We start from the raw sequence: 18,846 nt of genomic DNA, 5'->3' as shown, positions 1-18,846 counted from the left end.
AGAGGTGACCAAAGATACCAGCATCTTCACTGTACACAACAAAAGCAATGGTATGATCACAAAAGACTGGACTTTCCAAATATTTATCAACTTTCTGCAAATCCCTCAGACATGTTTGAAAAGTGTAGCAATTTCTGATTCATGAATGGCGACTGCTATTTTTGGGAAATCAAATCAAATTCTGGATTTAAGCCTGATATTTGGCACACTGTCACAAAAGGTACCGAATTCTGAAGAAGATGCAATTGTAAAAACATTTAGCAGATATTGGACAAATAAAAAGAATCACATGAGTTTAATAAACATGTAACCTTTACTTGATACAAAAAGACATTTACACCAGTAAGGGGACTTTAAACAGGTAGTAGGAAAATGCTGATAATGAAGCACTAAAGTAGGAGATGTTTGTGCAAAGCTGTTCTGTTCCTGCAGAGGTGCAGTGAGCTTAGTGGTTTGTGTAACAAAACAACACCAATGGTTTGTTTGTTTTTTTGGTTTTTTTTGTTAAATATGAAAGCGGGACAGGTAGTGTTATGGTAAAGTAACATGCACCATTAGTTTGACTGCAGTTAACCTGTAGAGGATTTATACAAGACTTAAAAAGACCACTCTCATCCCAAAACAATCTAATCTATGTGATTATATTTAATTGCACATAGAGTGCAATTAAATATAATCAAATTAGTTTTCCACAGGAAGTACTGCACTGAGGTACCGACATGAGGAATTTGCATGGCTAATGATTATAATTCAAACTAAGCTGATCAGAGAGAAGCAGGAATGAGCTGTGGCTGTGACTCACTAACGACAGCTCAGATAATTGAGTCATTTAATATGCACATTAAGTAAATAAATCCTTATTTAGCTGCTAAACACACCTACTTAAAAGCCATTTACTTTGACAAGGATGGTTTATGTTCTACCAGAAGGTCTTGGCACACTAGCTCTGTGGCTTACAGCTGAGTGGGAGTAAAACAGTATTTGAAATGCTCTACTTTTAGTTTAACAAAATATTTCTAAAAAACTGCAATTCGAAGCTATCAACAATATACTCTGGATATAGAAAAAACATCTCTGTTCATTGGAAGATGAGAATAGGCAGGTCCACATTCGGAGGACGATGGAACTAAAACACATGACATTTGCATAGTTCCTGAGATATGAAGAAGTTTTCCTGCTGCTACGAACCCGATCTGAAGGTTCAAGGAGCCCATTTTTCAGTCTAGCTGTCCCCCGTGTGTCTTCGCACAGGGTGAAATTTTCCTGTGGGGTCGGGAATGAACCACTTGTCCCACACATCAGTAAAGGAGGATCCTCTCCCCCAGGGCTTATAGTGTCCGTTCCAATGCAGGAGTTTGGCAGCTTTCACAAACTGGGAAGAATAGCGGCTTCCAGCACCTGTTACACCTGAAAAATGAACAGAATTGTTTATTTTATTTAGCATATTTAACACTGAAAGCACAAAATATAATCCATTATTGTATGAAGAGAAACATATTTTTTTATCACCAAAACAGGACCATCCTGTATGATCATCAAACATGTGATCTGAATACTTTTATCCTTCACAGAGTTTTTGCACAATTAAAAGTCACTTAATGACATCAAAAGGTTGCTGTAGGACTAGTCTGACACTGACAATTTGCCTCTTTGCAGAGACATTTGACCACACTGGCATGTATTAGTTAAAAGTGAAGACAAGGCTAGGAGGTGGCTGTTTTAAGTCAGTTACAGCAAAATGCTCAGACTAATGAACAGCCTGCCATATATCTATCTGGATTGTTTTGGTGTGATTTCCACCATTTTAAATATATCATATGTAGAAATCTCTGCTTTTTTCTTGAACATAATGGAAGTGTCTTATTATGTGGTGGTCAACATGGAAAAACAAAACTAAATTCATGCTTTCTTCTGAAGAGCAAAACAGTTGATGGGTGAAGTCAGATAAAAGAGTAAAAGAATAGTTCTTACATTTAAGTGATCACAATATTTTTTGTTCTTTTAAGAAAGCATGTCGTAATTTGTGAAGAGACGCGTCGCTACTGACTTTCATTACGGCACTGTAAGCTCCACAAGGTGCCATTTAGATCCATTATATTCTAAAGAAGGCAGAGAAATCTACAACTTGGCACCATGAAAAAAAAAATTACCTATTTAAATGATTTACCCCCAAGTAATTTACATAGTATTCATCTGGCCTTACGGACCACATAAATACTTAGATTCTGAGGCTAAATGTGTCTTTAAAAGCTTGTCAAGCAGCCTGGTCTTGTGGATGTATCTGATATCTCCACGTTGGACTTGTTCTTGAATCAGCAGCATTAACGTTTGTCAAAGTTCAACGCTGCAAGTGAACAAGAACACTGTTGTGATGTCATAGTTTTTTGACATGGAAAAAATAAACCTGCTGATGTCCACTCAGGAAAAAAAGTTTTTTAAAAAACGTTTGGAGTTAGATTTGAAGGTTAGAACGTGAACGTGGTTAAGGTTAGGGTAACGAGCTATAGTTATGATTATGGCGTTAAGGTTTTGTTTGTGGTGTTTCCACTTCACAAACTGACATCGCAACAATGTGATTGTTGGAAAATCCATTTTTGGTTTGTTCATTTTTAAAATGAGAAATCAGCCAGAACTTACCAAGGTGTCTCACGTGCCACATGGGGTCAATGCTAGAGTGGCGTTTGTAAAAAACAATGAGGAGTGGAGGAGTGGTAACGCTATCTGCGAGGGTTTTACCGTATAGATCCTCCCTGAGAAAAGGAAAACATCACGGTTTTAAAACAAACAAAGAGATTCACTGGATTAAATTTCAAGGTACATGTACAATGACAACAAAGGTCTATTCTATTCTAAATTCATGTTTTGTAACTAACAGTAGGATTTTTTTCCTTTGTTTAAAGTCCATTCATTATTGCACCAGTCTGAGTCACTTACTGTGTGTTGAGCTCCATCCAGTGCTCCAGCTGCTGGGTGATGTTTTGGTTCTTCCATTCAGTCAGGTTGGCAATGAAGACCCCGGGATTGAAAGAGCAAGTGGTGGCTCTCATCCCCAGCTTCTTGATAGCTTCTTTCTTGAAATCCAAGAAGCCAATGTAATTATTCTGTTAACAGAGATTTGTCATCTAATTAAGCATCACAGTGTATGATATTCTTAACTTTTTGTTTTACTCTGAAAAGCTCTTGTGGGTCATGCTCACCTGATTTCCCGCACCACGAACAATGCCTTTGGCAGATGCCGAGTCACAGTCATCAGAGAAGGCTGCGGCATGTCCTGGTTTGAGGTTGGTTTCATAGAGCTCCTGAATGTCACCTGAGAGCCAACAGAAAAGAATTTACCGATCTAAAAAAAAAAAAAAAAGGCCTCATTTCATAACCAAATCTCTTCATTTCTGGAGACTTCTCACCTTGTACGATGACATCATCATCCAAATAGATAGCTTTCTCTGCTTCGGGAATGTAAGCAGGAAGATAAAACCTGGCAAGAGTCAGCTGAAAAAAATACAGTTAAAACAAGTTTTAGCTAGTGGGGAAGGCATGCAAACAACATGTGTATGCCTGTAGTTGTCTTACTGGTTTTGCAGCCTCCGGGGTCTGAGGATCCTTAGATATCTTCCCATTAAGTAACTCAGGCTTAAAAATTACTATCTTATATTTGACACTGTTTAGTCTAGTATTACTCAGCCATGCTCTGTAAAATAAAGAAAAGGACAGGTCAAATATGACCAAGTTCACAAACTCCCACCTTTCCGCACCTAAGGAGAGAGACGTGCTGAAATATCTTACTTTAAGTGAGCGACGGTTTCATTCAAGGTCACGATGGTGAAGACAACATTGGCTTTGCTGTTCCTGTACACACTGTTCATGGCAGCAACAACAGCACCAAGTCTGTCCTCAGCAGCGGTGATGAGAACAGGAATCTCCTCACCCGTCCTTGCCGAATTCAAGTCTGGAGACAGTTCAGACTCAAAGGGAAGAATCACCCCTTCATCTGCACATAAAGGCACATTTAAAAATGCATTACATCAACTTTTTGTATGGCTTTACTTAAATTCACCTAACTGCTCCACGCAAGAGTATGTGCCCCACACTACAGTGAAGACTCGAACACAGAGATAATGACCATACCTGGCTTTTCTGTGTGCAAAAAGTCACTGAGATTGAGGAGATTTCGCTGGACTATGATGAGGAAGGCAACAGCCAGCAGCACAAGAATGATCACGTTAACTGAAAGACACAGTAAGTATATAGTCCTCTCATTATTACTCTGCAAGTTTTCTATTTCTGCTTTTCACACACTCTGCAGAACTAGTTACAGCTAAGCTGCAAATGATTCAAACTGACCTACCTCTCCTCAGTCCCATAGTAATGATCTCATCCGTCCCTCCAGCACGTGAAAGGAAAAGAAAACAAACCAAATAATAAAAAGGTTAAAACATAAACATCAGAGGTGGTTTGAGCGCAGAAGGCGCAGGATCATCTGGCAGTTAATGAGGACTGCTGCTGTACCGCTGCGTGGCAGAAACCTCATAAACACGAGAAACCACCCGCAAACTAGCGGACATTAGCGTTGGCTTTTAGTACGTTAAAACAAACAAACAAACAAACAAAAGTCTTGCAATTTTTGCAGAGTTTTAAGAAGAATTCACTTTGAAGCCAAACTGCCAACTCAACATCAACAAATTCACCCCATCCACACGCCTTCGCGTAGTAAGAGGTGTCTCTGATGTGCCTGACTGAAAAACTACATCTTGTCGCGTTTTACTAACACAAACGTGTCATAAGCTACGTTATTTTTATTTATTTATTTATATATATATATTTATATATATATATATATATATATATATATATATATATATATATATATATATATATATATATATATATATATATATAAAACAACTAAAATAATGGAGCCACATATTTTGACTGGCACTTGTGTGGCCAATCATATATTCCCACAAACACTAAACCCAAATTTGACTGTACCACGTACGGCTTCGTCCAATCCGTATGCGTTGTAGATCTTTGCGCTTGCGCGGTTTCCTCCGCTGTAATTGGGTCCTTTTCGTTTACAGACGTATCTTTTTGAAACCGGAAATTCAGTTCCTTCGATTTGTTCTCGCTAATTCTTTCAAGTTTATGGTAGCTTATTTCATTTGGAAACATGCTGCCTATATTCAAGTCTTTCCCCACGCATATGGTAAGCGGTAATTGGGTTATTTGATCAGAAACTGCACGGTCAGGCTCGCACTGACTTTCGTGCATGCTGTGCTATTGAGCTAAAGTTAACCTGTCTAACGGTAGCTGGCCGATGAGTCGTGGCTACGCAGGTAACAGCTGTTATATGATTTATCCCCTAAACCTAAAATCGTGAAGAAGATCATTCTTCCTAATTAAGAAGATTTAAAAGATAGATTTACCATAGGACTCAGCAGCTATTAGTTGGTTATTGATATTGCAAATGCATTGTCTTACCTAAAGAAGCTTGATGTGTGTGCTCGGACCCATAAGACAAATTCATTACTACACTGCAACCTTCAGTCAGGAATTGAAGGGTCTTGGTGTTATATTCATCTGCACACTTTACACTGAAAAAAGCTGTTTTAATGACGACATTGGTACTTGTTTCTGTTATTGCTTTTGTGTGTGTGTGTGTGTGGGGGGGGGGGGGGGGTTAAGTAGCATAGGAGAGCTTAAGCAATCATGGTGTACATCCTTTTCACGTAAGACATTCATTGACAAACACACCTCCCTCCCCAAACAACTGTTTTCCAGGATTATAAAGGTCAGAAGCTGGCAGAACAGATTTTCCAGGGAATAATACTCATCTCAGCGGTAACTAACCAAAATGTCACACAATCTTTTTTTTAATTTTACTTGAACTTAGATTTTAAGATATTTGTGTAATTGTTGCAGGGGATTGGATTTGTGTACGGTCTGATCATTGAACAGTTCGGGTGGACAGTGTACATTGTCTTGGCTGGTTTTGCTGTCTCCTGTGTGGTAAGTTTGCCATGATAGATACATTATGCACCTGTTACATGTTTCTGTCCTTGCTCTCCTTTCAGCCTGAGAGGAAAACATGTCAGAATTAGACACATTGTTGTTTTTTCACACCTGTCCAGCCCTTTAACAACATCCATCATAACTTAATTTTGGGTCTGTTCTTTGCTTTAGTTGACCTTGCCTCCATGGCCTATGTTCAGAAGGAATCCTCTGTCCTGGCAGCCGGCTTTACCAGAGAGCACTGCAGAGCCCAGCCAAAAACCTCAGGAAAGCACCAAAAAGAAGAAGCACAAATAACTCGCAGGCACCCCGTATCTGCCTGTTAATACATCTTTTTATATTGGATGTTGTACTGAAGTCTTGCAATTCACATTTGAAGCATTTAGTAAGAACCCTTTGTTACAGTGTTACCCAGCAATGAAACTTGTGTTTCACATAATAAACACCTGATACAGTCCATGTTTTTTTTTAAATTATGTTTATGTTTGGGAATGCTGAGAATGCACATGCAGTCATCTTGTTTTAATTCTTTTATCAATTAAATGTTTTATTCTGGTTTTCAACATGAAACAAGAACAAGAAAAATAAACAAGAAATACATTAAGGATTTATTAGAAATTGTTCACATGTTAATATCTACATCTAATTTACATTATTTTGGCTATAAGAAAATACAATTGAGCAGTAGGGGGAAGATTTAGTGTCCTCAACAGATGTAACCATTCTAGAAATTCTGGTTTGCATTATAAATAAGGTGATATTCCTCTACAGCAAATGGAAAGACAGAGCGTGCTTAAACATGACAGAACTATTTGCATAGGGATCTGGAAAATCCTTAGATGCTTTCACATTTTGTGTTTATACTGAAATTAAGTTTTAAAAAAAGAGAAAGAAATTAACTTCATTTACATGTGATTTACACAATAAGATTATATCTGTATGACAGTCCCATGACAAAACCTGCAGTCAGAAGTGAGATCTTGCATGTTGTCTGGAAAAAAATGTAACAGTCCCAAACAATCATGTTGGTAGTGGCAGGAAAAAAATGCCTTTGAGCAGTTTTCAATTCAGTCCATGTTTGAACATGAATGCTGGTATATTTCTTGCAAAGACCATCTTGATGTGTGTCATCATTTAAGATTTGTTGCTCCAGCTTACTTCGGGTTTTCCACACAGACGATTGTGAAAAACATGTAAGCTTTCATATATAGTGCTTTTTAAATCTTAAAGGCCATATCCTCAAAGAATTTCAGCTGCCTCACCATTACAGCATAGGCTTGGTACTTCTCATCTCCCATTAGGTCGCGAAGGCACAGCTAAAAAAAAAAAGAAAAAAAGGAAGACAAGTGGGGTCAGTTTACTGTGAACTGGCATGTTTATCTGTACATGATCACGAGTGGTGTTTTAATGGCAAATTTGTTAGTCTCATTAGATATTCTGAATGTACGAGGCCATGAAAAAGTATTCACCTCCTTCCTGATTTCTTAGTTTTTTCCATATTTGTCATACTTTCATGTTTAGCAACATCAAATTCCAATATCTGACAAAGATAATCCAAGTAAATGCAAAATATGGTTTTTGGATTATATTTTCATGTAGGAAAAAAGCTACCCAAACCTACTTGGCCCTGTGTGAAAAACCTAAAACTAATAACTAATTGTGCCACCCTTGGCAGCAAGAACTGCTATCAAGTGAAAACTGACAATAAGTCTTTCACAAAACTGGAAGAATTTTGACCCACTCTTCAGCCACAGTGGATGGTTTAAGGTCATGCCACAGGATCTCAATCAGATTTAAGTCCAGACTTTGACTAGGCCACTCCAAAATTTTCATTTGGGGTTTTTTGAGCTATATAGACCTGCTGGTATACTTGAGCTTCAGGGCACAAATGGATCACCACCCATTCTCCTTCAGGATTTTCTGGTAGAAAGCAGAATTAAAAATTATTAAATGTGAGATGAGCCTTTGTGGTCTTTTTAGTCAGCAGTGGTTTTCTCTTTGGAGCTCTCCCATAAACTTTGACGTGAACTGAGAGAAGTGAGGCCTGCACTTGTTTAGATGTTGTTCTTGATTTATTTAAAACCAAGAAGATTGGTATAATAATGTTTTTCTCCTCTCCACTACTATATGGTTTATTAAACCTTGACCTATCCATGTAATTTTATCTTGATATTGGATGTGTTTTACCCACTTCTCTTTTAGCGTCATCCTCCTCCTCCATCACTTCCAGCACTTTGTCCAACAGCTTGACCCCCAGGCCCTTCACCACATCTGTTCTCAGACGTTCTATGGCTCTTCTTATTTTGGCCGGACCAGATGAAGAGCCTTCTGAAGTGACATACATATTTAACACAATGGAGTTTCATAAAGACTGACATATTGCAAAGGGTTTGAACAAAGCATCTAACCTATTTGACCGAGTGACAAGTTCTCAGCTTCCTCTCGAGCCTTCCCATGAAGCAACAGGGTATCCCTGTATTTCCTGTTCAGTTTAAACTCTGGCAGTGCGGTAGAGCCAAATCTGCCTCTGTCCCCCTCGCTTACACCATCTCCAACATCCATTCTCAAAGTCTGAGTCATCATATTAACTAAGTCGTGCATGTCGCTGGATTCAGTCTTTCTGCAGAGAGACCACAAAACATGGACTATAAACACACGTTTAAGAAAATTTAGGTTTTGGTTCAGTTTTATAATTCAGCTAAGTTGCACTCAATTCTACTGCCATATGCTCTTACCTTTCCCTGCAGTCTCCTTCTGAACGCTCTGTGGAACTTGTGGATGAGCTGCATTCATCTTCATCTGACTTTTGCTCCAGCAGCTTATCCTGCTGATACAACACAGATCTGTGTTTCAGACTCAGTACGATAGGATCAGATTAGCCTCACAATAGGCAGAATTTGCAGTGGGTCACTCTCAGTCAGGCCAGTGCCACAGTCAGTATGTAATGTAGCTTACAAATGAACAGTAAAGTCAATGCACTATCACAGTGGGTGGCGTGTCTGTACCTTACTATTGGACTCTGCAAAAGAGGCAGACACAGATCGAGTAAATGGGGCACTGTCATGCTCAGCCTTGGTGGACGTGACATCATAAGATGCCCTCCGTACAGCACTAACACCTGGGGAAGACAGAAAACTAATCAGAGACAGAAATGTAGAAACAAATATTAATTTCTGTAAATCCTTTTGTTTGTTTTGCAACAAAATGCTCCACTTTGAGTTTCGAGTATCGTACATGGTTGTCTGGCACTCTCTTGGGACTGCCTCAGTCTTCTTCTCTCTCTTGCAGAGAGGGGACGATCCTAAAAATAAAATTTGATAGAACAATATTGCATAAACTATGAAACATGACAAGAATTAAAACAGAAATAACCTTTCTGCCCCCACAGACAGCGAGTATGTAATTGGATCTATTTGTTTGTCTGTCTGTCTGTTGGTTAGCAGACTAGCATTCACAGTTCGAGGTGATTTCATTTTGGTGAAAATTAGTAAAAACTGTTACCCAAAATTTATTATAGATCATCTTCAAACTTTACAACAACATTCTAGGCCTTGGGATCAGCTAGATAGATCAGTTAAACATTTGACCTTGACTTTCATTGTTAGCACCCAAAGTAAAGATTGACCTTGAAGAAAAACTTTCAAGAAATTATACTGAATAATGTAACATATGAAATGGAGCTGAACAACATATTTTCTATTTTTTCCAATACGACGGCCTACAACGTCAAATGATGCCATAACAGGCTGACGTCGTCATATTGTAATAAGGAAATAATAAAATATCAAAGTTTGAGTATAGCCTTGGCCTTGCTCCTGTTTTGACACTGTTCTCTTTACTCTTGCTGACATTTGTTTCTAAGATGTAGAAGACTAAAAAATGCAGATATAGATAATCTGTTATCTCTCTCAAAAACGTTATGTCTTAGGCAAAGCAAATGTTCAGAAATTAAAAGCTGTGGTTTTAGGGGAATGCCCTCACCTGTGGTGCTGGTAAAAGTCCATCATTATGGGAGCTAACTGATTCTGAGGTCACAGTCACATCAGCTTTCTTGGTCTCCGAGTTCCTCCTGCTCCTCTTTTTCCCCTCCACAGCTACAGTATCAACAGGAAGCTGAGGTAAAGGTCTAAGAGCGGCCACCTTGGACTGAAAGGACAAAACAAGATGCAACAACTGCTTTAATTAGCCTAACTCACTCCTTTGTTACTGTCACGCATGCTGGCTGGCTAGCACTGCAATAGAAAGTGGTTAGGAACAGATCTTAACCAAAACAAATGCTAAATGAAATTTGCTGACTGGAGAGTCAGTGAAAGGTCAGTGAAAGAAGATCAGCAGCACATTCTTGAGAGCATCGTTAAGAAGGCAACTGGATTTCTTTAGGTTTGTGAAGACGGTTCGCCTCTCATCCAACAGGGACTCTCCTCCGATTATTTTACAACTGAAGAAGCGTCTTGGATGAGAGGTGAAACAGCTTCACAAACTTGAAGCTTCCACTTCCCTTCCTTGTCAAGCTCTTAAGAATGCCTGGATGATTTGACTGATGATGACTGAGAACCTACACAGACACATTCTTTTTTGTCTTGCCATTCCTTTAAAATATCATTAGAACGATAATGATTTCAGCAACATCACTCCTGTATCAGTCTTTACCTTGTCCTGGTCCTCATGTTTCTGTCTTGTGTGCTTTCCTCTGTGCTGCTGTGATATAGATGGTTCTGATGATAGGTACAGAGGAGTTAGACATGTAGCAGCTCGATCTGGCTTACTGGCTTGTAAGGGAGATTCTTCCTTAACGGGTTCCTGAAAAAACACAAATACAATTGCATTAACACGAGGCAACGTGTTCTATACTATATCTGCATTATTTAGCACTCACCAGTGGTGGAGGGAGTGCCTCTAACAGCTTTTCAGTAGATTCTAGGCTTTCCTACAGAGATACAATTGAACAAATAAAACAAACACCAAACACTTCAGATGAAAACATCAAAAGAAGGTACTTTAGGACACTTACTTGGATGTCTGAGGTAGGTAGGTGTGCTGGAGCATGCTTGAAAAGAGTCACAGTGTTGTTCTTATTGTCTGCATCTGCTTCTAGAACCTCGTTTTCTAGATTTGGGTCCTGTGGATCAGCTTTTTTCAGTAACTCCATGGTGTCATCCTTATCGTCCATATCTGAAATCTTTTTCTCCCCCGAGATAGATAACTTGTCCCCAGGGTTTGATTTGGCCTGTCGCTGAAAGTCAGACAAGTCACCGGCCACCCTCCCTTCGTCTTCTCTCGTGCTGCAAACACCTGATACAGACTTCAGAGGGGGCTTTAGTGGCGAAGGAGGGGGAGAGGGATCTGGTTTCCCTCTCACCTTGCTGTCTTTGCTCACATTGTGCGTGAGAGGTTCATTAGCTGCCCGGTGATGTGACACGACAGGCTGGGGCCTCTGCACCTGTCTCTGTATCAGGTCATTGTCCAGCTGCACTGGGATATCAATATCGATATTGCTAACAGTAAGCAGGGATGCTCTGAAAGCATCAGGTGAAGAGGGTTTGAATGGCGGAGGCGTCTGGATGGGAGTGCTGTCTACCACACCGTTCCGGCCTTTAAAGTGTTGCGATTTGTCGTCTTTCTGAGTTTAACAACAAAAACAACAATCACAGAGGGTTCCTTGTTTATATGAACATCTTTAACTTAATCACAAAAAGTTTAACAGGAGTGTTCTTTCTATATAGCACCTATATCCAAGTAGAAAACAAATACTTTCCACAAAGGGGGGAGTTTTTTAATGAGCGCAGATGAGATGAAAATAAGAAAACTCAAAAGAAAGGATTGACTGAGTATCATTACCATTACACACTGATATGTGTAGGCTTCCATCAGTCTACCACTGTGTAAATAAAAATAATATAAGTCATAGGATTCATTTTATTACGGTAAATCAGTATTAGTATTCATCCTTAACTTACCCGCTTTACCCTGGCACGAGGTTCAGGTTGTGGACTGGGAGCCAGCCTCTCAGGCTTTGGCTGACATGACATCACAGGTGACACACTGCTGGTCCTACAATCACCACTGCCACCAACAGGTCTTTTTCGTGACTTGGCAGTTTTTCTGGGGAAGTGAAAATCAAGACACATAATAAGCCTTTAAGAACAAACAGATAACTGCACAAAGAGAGGGGCAGAAATGATCAGGTTATAAAAACATACAAAGAAAATTTCAAAACACCATTTTTGATTTTTTTTCATTAAAATGACTTAGAAGGAACTTACTCTTTTGTTGCCTCAAGGAACATGGCAATTTGTCGTTTTATGTAGGGCTGCCGGAGAATGAGTTTGACATCGGGCCTGTCTTCAGGTCTCTTAGACAGCATGCTTTTGATTAAATCTCCAAGCTGGGGCTCATACTTACTGGGCATCTGTGGAAGCTGTTTAGAAACCCAGAAGACAATTATCACCGTTCAGAATAAACCACATGGGACAAGTGTTAATTATTAAAAAACAAATCCAAATGGTTGAAGACACCTATCAGTCACACAGAAACCACAGTCTGGGCTTGTAAACAAGTGAGCTTAAGTGACACTCACAAAATCACCCAAACGTTTTAGGCTCATTAAACTACATTGTGGCATAGATATTATTTTGATATAATATATTAAAATGGATTTATTCAGTAAGGAGTTCGCATGTTCTCCTCCATGTCTGTGCGGGTTCTCTTCAGATAGTCCAGCTTCCTCCTGGAGTCCAAAGACATGCATGGGCTAGGTTAACAAGTGATTCTAAATTGACCATAGGTGTGAATGTGAGTGTAAACAGTTGTATGCTTCACTGTGTTAGCCCTGTGGCAGACTGGCGGGTGTTCCAGGTCGTAACCCAGACAAAGATAGAGGGATAGATACTGTAACTTACAATACTTTACCTAAAGAAAATACGAATAAAAAATTAATAATAATTTTTTTAAAAACATAAATATGTTAAAATATAAAGCTCACCTTTCCCTCTACAATACGATACACCAGTGAGTTCATGTCCTTGGCATTGAAGGCGTGTTTCAGTGTAGACATCTCATATACACAGCAGCCCAGGGCCCAGACATCTGACTAGAGACAGAAAAATTCAACCCATAAAAAGATGTATGCATCATTATCATACAAAGTCTATGGGAGCATCATTCATGAGAGTGGACTTCATGACTTTGTACCTGGCATAATGTGACCTTTAAATTAAGTACTCAAAGCATAAGTACTTGTTAACTTGTCTACATTACTACTTGCAGTTTCTTTCATTTATAAGCTGGATACCTCAGCTACATAACATTTTGCCCTAATGTGGGCCAGTATTAGTGGATACATTCCTTGGTTATACTGCACAGTGTGCTAACATGTAATGAGCCAATAAAACACTACATCAGGGAAGCTAAAGTTACACATACAGTTTGGTGCCATAACCTATTTGGCAGAGCGCTAGCACTGTCTCACTTCTGTGGGAAAGAAACATGATAGTTCATTTCTTATGTGATCATCCTGGCACACTGTCTCTGTGCACTGCCAAAGCTTTCCTTCTGCATTGAAACAAAAAACTTTTAATAGCTACTAAAGTCTATGTCTTTGTCCTGCTTAGAGAACAGCTCCTCTATGCACCAACGGCCTGGGAACAACAATCAAGGCAATCCTATTTATGCATGTGCTAATGTGCCCTTTAATGAAGCCCTGAGAGTTGCTGCCTCCTAGCTGATGTGTTTGACTCCATATACTACACATTTGTGTTTAATAAGTCATCCCAGTCCTTTACCCTGCTTATATAACTTCAAAGACAAGGAGTCATTTTAAACAGATATCCAAAATACCTTGTGGTTATAAGGTTTATTAGAGAAGAGTTCAGGACTCATGTAGTATGGGGTTCCTATGAGTGTGCTGGCCATATCATTCTGGTTCTCCAGTACTCGGGCAATGCCAAGGTCCCCCACTTTAATGATGTTGGTTTTCGTCAGGAAGATATTCTGCGTTTTAAGGTCCCGATGAAGAATATTCCTCTCATGTAGGTACTGATATAAAAAATAAGAGAAATAAGAGAGTGACTGTCGCTTTATGTGAATAAATGATGGAAAAAATGCATAAACTGATGCAGAACTCACCTGCAATGCCATGGCTATCTGGACAAACCACTCCACCACCTGCCTCTCGGGTAACAGCTCTCCTTTTTGTTGTTTAAGCCTGTGATAGAGGTCTCCACCTTCACAGAAACCCATCACAATGTACAGCTGGCAGTCATCTCCTTCCCAGGACTCCTTGTAAGTCACAATGTTGGGATGGCGCAGTTGAGACAGCAGCTGCGCCTCCTGCTCCGCAGCACGTCGTTCACGTTTGGAGGAGGTGGTCAAATTCAATCTCTTTATAACATACTACAAGAAACACAAACACGTGTGCTGAAAAACAAAACCTATGCACTTTGAATAGATTTTACAAGTCTATGCCTTTGTTCCTCTATAGACTAGCAGCCTGGGAACACCTTTAATGAAGTACACTGGTCAATAGTTGTTATGAAAAAATACATTAAAAAACAAAAACTAAACTATATGAATGCATACAAGTTTATTAGAAGATGCACTGAAAATTTTTATATTTTTAAAAGGCCAACCCACAATGCTACAACGGGTAGCTCTGTCATCTCACTGCTAGAAGGTGCCATACTGCTGCTTCCCCTATGACATCTTGAATAATGCCCAGCTCCCACTGTGACATATGTGAAAAATAAATAGGATGGATGGATCAGCCACTTTCAGACCTTGTTCCTCACATTGAAATCTGAGGAAATGTTTGAATATGAATATCTCGGAAACTATTAAAGACATGCCTGAAAATTTCACTGGTATTTCATAACGGGTCTGTAATTACGGAAAAATTAATAAATAAATGTCTGAGTATTGGCTAGTTAAAATATGAAAAAAAGAAAGAAAAAGAAGATTCAAATAGTCTTGTAAACTTATTTACATACATATTTGAACACACAATAAAATAACTTTCTGAATGAGATATGGTTCTATTCCAAAATAATGCTGAGAGAATTAATTTTAACATGAAATTCTTGGTCACAAAACGGCAGAAAATGCTAATTGCATCCATCTGTCACGCTGGATCGAACAAATGTGACAAGTTGTACCACATACTAACAAACAAAAATATCAGAAGATAGTTTAATCCAGATAAAACAAAGTTCTGGAGTTACACATGGTACTCTAATTGTAACTGGCAAAGCATATCTCACAGAAATCATTACAAATATTCATGTACATACAAACTTTGGCCCACAAAAATCGTGTTGCAGGAGGTGATTTCATATATGCTTCATCGTGAAAGAAAATAAATTGTGCAATGAAAAGCTGAGTTATAGGAGCAAAGAGTTCTGATTTATAAGTCAGTTATGAATGGACTACTTCACGTCTGTCAGACACAATAACAGAGTATAGAAATATTATCATCACAGTGGTTAACAAGCTTAAGCTGTTGTTATAATGCCAAAGTTAGCAGAAACACTGGTTTTCAGTGGGTATAAAACCTTAACTCAGTCCGTGAGACTTTACAGGACTTATGCTAACTTTGTGCTAGCAGTACTTAGCAGGGTTTTAGGGTCTCTACGAAAACGTTTAGCATGTGGTTGAAAGGCGTGCTTATTTTAACATATCTGGGGTTTGTTTCCACTTACAACCGCTCTGTTTCTCACCTGTTTACGGTCTGTTTTGTGTTTCACCAAGTTCACCTCCCCATAGCTCCCTTTCCCAACGACCCTGATGAAAGTGTAATTATTCATCATTCCTCAAAACGCTTCATTACGAGGCCCGAAACGCCAAAAGTTTAGAGGACCCGCTCCCGTCAAGCGTAACAGCTCTATTCAGTCCCGCATCCTGCTGTGAATGCGACGCAAACAAATCTGCTGGGAGAAAAAACTTCCCCCTAGGTCAGCGCCAGCGACGAGATTTTGGAAACGCAGGAAATCAGCCCTGCTGGACAGTTTTTTCGTCACTAGGCAACTGGTCGCTCACTGCCGATGATGAGGTGAGAGGGGGGAAAGCAGCGCTCAGTTTGTGACACAGCGCCACCTAGTGCCTGGAGTCACAACAAGAAGCGCCTTCACCGCAGAGACGCTTTGTATGCGTTTCAGGGGACAGTGGCACAACTGTTCACCTAAAGCACCTTAATTCACGCTTCTACCCTTTGAGAGAAGAATACAAAGCGTAGAAGCCACCGAGGACGTGTGACCTGTTTAATTACAAATGTAGATGTTTAAAAACTGAAATAAAAAATGACTGAATAAATAAAACGAATAAATACATAAAAATACAAATAAAATGAATAACGAAACAAAATACTATTTTTTTTTAACAAAACAGGCATCAAATTAGAAGTCAAATAAAATTTCTAAGATCTAAAAAGATCTTAGAAAGATCTTGTTTCTTTACATAATAGCAAAACGTTGTATTTTTAAAAAAAACATATTGGGAGACGTTAGGGTTTCCCCTTGATGACGCCACTGGTAGCACACTGGACCACTGCATTGGCTGTAACCTTTCTTTATTAAAATTACGAGTTATACATGTACTATTTCTGCTATGGCATGGAAATTATGAACCCTTTATAACAAGTCATATAATATCCTATTTTAATGTTTAAATCCCACATCCAACAATATAGGTCTAAGCTTTGTATCAGCAGAGAGAAAACTACATTTAAATGCAAATTTACACCTGACATCTGCAATGAGTGAGAACTTCAAGACACTTCAGATAATTTAAAACCAGTGGCTCTTTGTCAGGATGCAAGCTTAGATGGTGCTGAAGAGCAATTTAATAGCGTTTTATGATTCCATTGTGAAACATAAAGGGATGGACTTCTCACAAGGGTACACTCACAGGGTACAATGATTAAAAAAAGGTTCAAATAAACTGATACACAACATCCTGTGTATTAGCACACGTGTTTCAGTTCCAAGAAGACCACTTTAAGCTTGCAATGATCTTGACCTGTTTGAGGTTATGTAATCCACTAGATGGAGCACTACACCCGTACAAGCTGACACTGCACAATTTCAGCTTAGAGGTGTCTGCACAGGACAGAGTGTATGCACATGGTACTGAAAAAAAATTGTATGGGTTTATTTATTTTTGGCTTCAGTTTTAAAAATTAGGTTTGTCACTGATTTTATTGTTTCATGAAACAACAGGCAGAAGAGTTGGAAGCAAATTTTAAAACTCATGAGTTTTTACTTACTGTAAGCAACATGCCCAGTAAACTGGAGTAGAATACTTGACTAAATGTAAGTAACATTCCTACTAGTCCTATATGTGGTGCCATCCGATGGTGTTAGGGATTTTATGATTAACATCACTCTAGTTCAGTGGCTTTGATGGGGGTGGGGTATATTATATTTTAGGCGGGGTAGTGACACCCCATACCCCCTTTGAAACACGCTCCTGGTCATGTCTAGCAAAAAAAAAAGCAATCCTCGTTTGATCAAACATAACGATTATTTTATTGCAACACTGTCGCACTTCTATGTGACAGCAGGCCAATAAAAGCGGCTACACCACTCAGCGTGTGCATGTCACAAGTATTTATCTAAACTTATTAGAGCTTATAATACCTAACTAGCCTGTTAACCAAGTCTGTTAACCACAGCACCTTGGCTGTTAACGTCATAAAAACCATGACACATTGTGTTTATTACAGCCACTATCGAAACAGCACGTCGATACAGGTGTTCTCGCCTCCAAGCATTTTATTACAGGTGTGGGAGTCACGAGTGAGGGGAGGGAAAGAGGGAGGAGGTAGCTACCGTCGGTGCGACAGAGCCGTTCACCTATGCGCCACACTGCTAGAGCGGTGATTGGTCCGCTTCACTGTGTCCGTCCTTGCCCTGCGGTGACGTCAGGAGGAACCCTGCTGGTGGAGGTTGGCGCGTGCAGATTCAGCGCGAGCGCTCAGAGTAGGAGAGACAGCCGGCGGGCTCCAGGCAGAGACACCGGACCTTCGTGACAGCACATTTTCAGGTAGGAGGGAGACACTGCGCTAACTTTCATTTTGACTCCCACCCCTTCCGACAAAGAGCAGATAGGCGCTTGAGCGCGATTTCTCGTCAGGGTTTGGACAGCTGCTCTCCCCCACTGAGCTCTCTGTGAGGTAAGCTGTCGTTAACGGGCACTTTGGCTGCATTTACCTCGCCTGTAAGGACTTTTCCGTAGAAGGAATGTGTTCATAACAGCTGAAGTGAGATTTAACGACTTTTAAAAATAACTCGTTTTCAGCGTTTTAGGCTGCTGAAGCATAAACAGCAGCCGGGGTCACGTTATATCCTCCCATTCACTCCGAGAGGACCTCGGTGTAACTAAAGCTGCTGTTTCGAAGATCAGATGCTGACATGGAATATACTAGAGACTGAAGTGATCGCTTTTTATCCTCTTCTTCTTTCACTGAAATCATATACAGGTAGATATCTATCTAAATGGCTCAAGTTTAACTTATGGTATGTCTACAAAAAGCGTTAGGCCAGAAGGATCCCTGTTATTAATCTGTAAATCAGAAATACTGTAATGATTTCATCAGTAAAAACACATCACACTGTACGTCTTCCCCGGGAAGTCCTTAAAGCAGTTTGAGTGTAACCCCATCTGTCTCTGTCGTTTATTTGCTTTCTGTTTCTCTGTGGCTTTCTTTACACACCGTCTCTCACTTTCTTAACACTTCACACACCTCCTCACCTCTTCTACTAAGAAGTCCTCTTATCATTGATAAGCTGGCCTTAAGAGGAGATTTGGTGTGCGTCACTGACAGCAGATGACCAATCAACACTGCTG

General features: G+C 39.6%; 4 protein-coding genes across 11 annotated transcripts in view; 2 read left to right on the top strand and 2 right to left on the bottom strand.

Annotated features, from left to right (window-relative positions):
• Positions 1-291: 291 nt before the first annotated feature.
• glt8d1 (glycosyltransferase 8 domain containing 1) lies at positions 292-4,721 on the bottom strand. Of its 2 annotated transcripts, none has more exons than XM_040029338.1 (9): positions 4,346-4,721; positions 4,126-4,224; positions 3,784-3,988; positions 3,571-3,688; positions 3,405-3,489; positions 3,198-3,310; positions 2,935-3,071; positions 2,638-2,750; positions 292-1,407 (listed from the first exon to the last, which is right to left on the bottom strand). In XM_040029338.1, exons 1-9 carry the CDS (start codon positions 4,359-4,361, stop codon positions 1,223-1,225), a joined length of 1,071 nt encoding a protein of 356 aa, XP_039885272.1. In that variant the 5' UTR covers positions 4,362-4,721; the 3' UTR covers positions 292-1,222. The 2 variants fall into 2 exon arrangements, with proteins under 2 accessions (XP_039885272.1, XP_039885270.1); XM_040029336.1 differs by having other exon boundaries at positions 2,935-3,101; positions 4,346-4,720.
• Positions 4,722-5,056: 335 nt separating this feature from the next.
• On the top strand, positions 5,057-6,468 carry spcs1 (signal peptidase complex subunit 1). Its single transcript, XM_040029374.1, has 4 exons — positions 5,057-5,203; positions 5,779-5,838; positions 5,920-6,006; positions 6,181-6,468. Exons 1-4 carry the CDS (start codon positions 5,168-5,170, stop codon positions 6,304-6,306), a joined length of 309 nt encoding a protein of 102 aa, XP_039885308.1. The 5' UTR covers positions 5,057-5,167; the 3' UTR covers positions 6,307-6,468.
• Positions 6,469-6,594: 126 nt separating this feature from the next.
• Positions 6,595-16,025, bottom strand: nek4 (NIMA-related kinase 4). Of its 4 annotated transcripts, XM_040029238.1 has the most exons (17): positions 15,720-15,816; positions 14,641-14,731; positions 14,134-14,400; positions 13,846-14,043; positions 12,992-13,099; positions 12,273-12,427; positions 11,967-12,111; positions 11,021-11,629; positions 10,886-10,936; positions 10,660-10,809; positions 9,991-10,155; positions 9,244-9,310; positions 9,015-9,127; positions 8,745-8,836; positions 8,418-8,629; positions 8,201-8,337; positions 6,595-7,325 (listed from the first exon to the last, which is right to left on the bottom strand). In XM_040029238.1, exons 3-17 carry the CDS (start codon positions 14,245-14,247, stop codon positions 7,227-7,229), a joined length of 2,415 nt encoding a protein of 804 aa, XP_039885172.1. In that variant the 5' UTR covers positions 14,248-14,400; positions 14,641-14,731; positions 15,720-15,816; the 3' UTR covers positions 6,595-7,226. The 4 variants fall into 4 exon arrangements, with proteins under 4 accessions (XP_039885172.1, XP_039885169.1, XP_039885171.1 ...); XM_040029235.1 differs by lacking the exon at positions 14,641-14,731 and having other exon boundaries at positions 15,720-16,025; XM_040029237.1 differs by lacking the exon at positions 14,641-14,731 and having other exon boundaries at positions 8,201-8,334; positions 15,720-16,025.
• A 1,886-nt stretch (positions 16,026-17,911) lies between these two features.
• Positions 17,912-18,846, top strand: part of camk1b (calcium/calmodulin-dependent protein kinase Ib) — a 45,490-nt gene continuing 44,555 nt past the window's right edge. The window contains exon 1 of one of the 4 annotated variants that reach the window (XM_040029331.1): positions 17,912-18,042. The gene's annotated coding sequence lies outside the window, so the exon portion shown is untranslated. The other 3 variants (XM_040029334.1, XM_040029332.1, XM_040029333.1) reach the window with 3 other exon arrangements.

Source organism: Simochromis diagramma, unplaced genomic scaffold, assembly GCF_900408965.1.
Source record: "Simochromis diagramma unplaced genomic scaffold, fSimDia1.1 OVJJ01000483.1, whole genome shotgun sequence".
Taxonomy (NCBI): Eukaryota; Metazoa; Chordata; class Actinopteri; order Cichliformes; family Cichlidae; genus Simochromis; species Simochromis diagramma.
Note: the sequence above shows the minus strand (reverse complement) of the source record. Positions and strands in the feature narration are given on the sequence as shown.

Coding starts and splice junctions, on each gene's coding strand:
- glt8d1 (XM_040029336.1), bottom strand. Junction 3,989..4,125: donor TTTGCACACAGAAAAGCCAG/GTATGGTCATTA, acceptor CTTTATGTGCAG/ATGAAGGGGTGATTCTTCCC. Junction 1,408..2,637: donor GTGGCACGTGAGACACCTTG/GTAAGTTCTGGC, acceptor TTCATTTTTCAG/GTGTAACAGGTGCTGGAAGC.
- nek4 (XM_040029235.1), bottom strand. CDS start 15,809: ATGATGAATAATTACACTTTCATCAGGGTCGTTGGGAAAGGGAGCTAT. Junction 13,100..13,845: donor ATAAACCTTATAACCACAAG/GTATTTTGGATA, acceptor TTCTGTCTCTAG/TCAGATGTCTGGGCCCTGGG. Junction 9,311..9,990: donor GACTTTTACCAGCACCACAG/GTGAGGGCATTC, acceptor TTTTATTTTTAG/GATCGTCCCCTCTCTGCAAG.
- spcs1 (XM_040029374.1), top strand. CDS start 5,168: ATGCTGCCTATATTCAAGTCTTTCCCCACGCATATG. Junction 5,204..5,778: donor AGTCTTTCCCCACGCATATG/GTAAGCGGTAAT, acceptor ACTGTTTTCCAG/GATTATAAAGGTCAGAAGCT. Junction 5,839..5,919: donor GAATAATACTCATCTCAGCG/GTAACTAACCAA, acceptor TAATTGTTGCAG/GGGATTGGATTTGTGTACGG.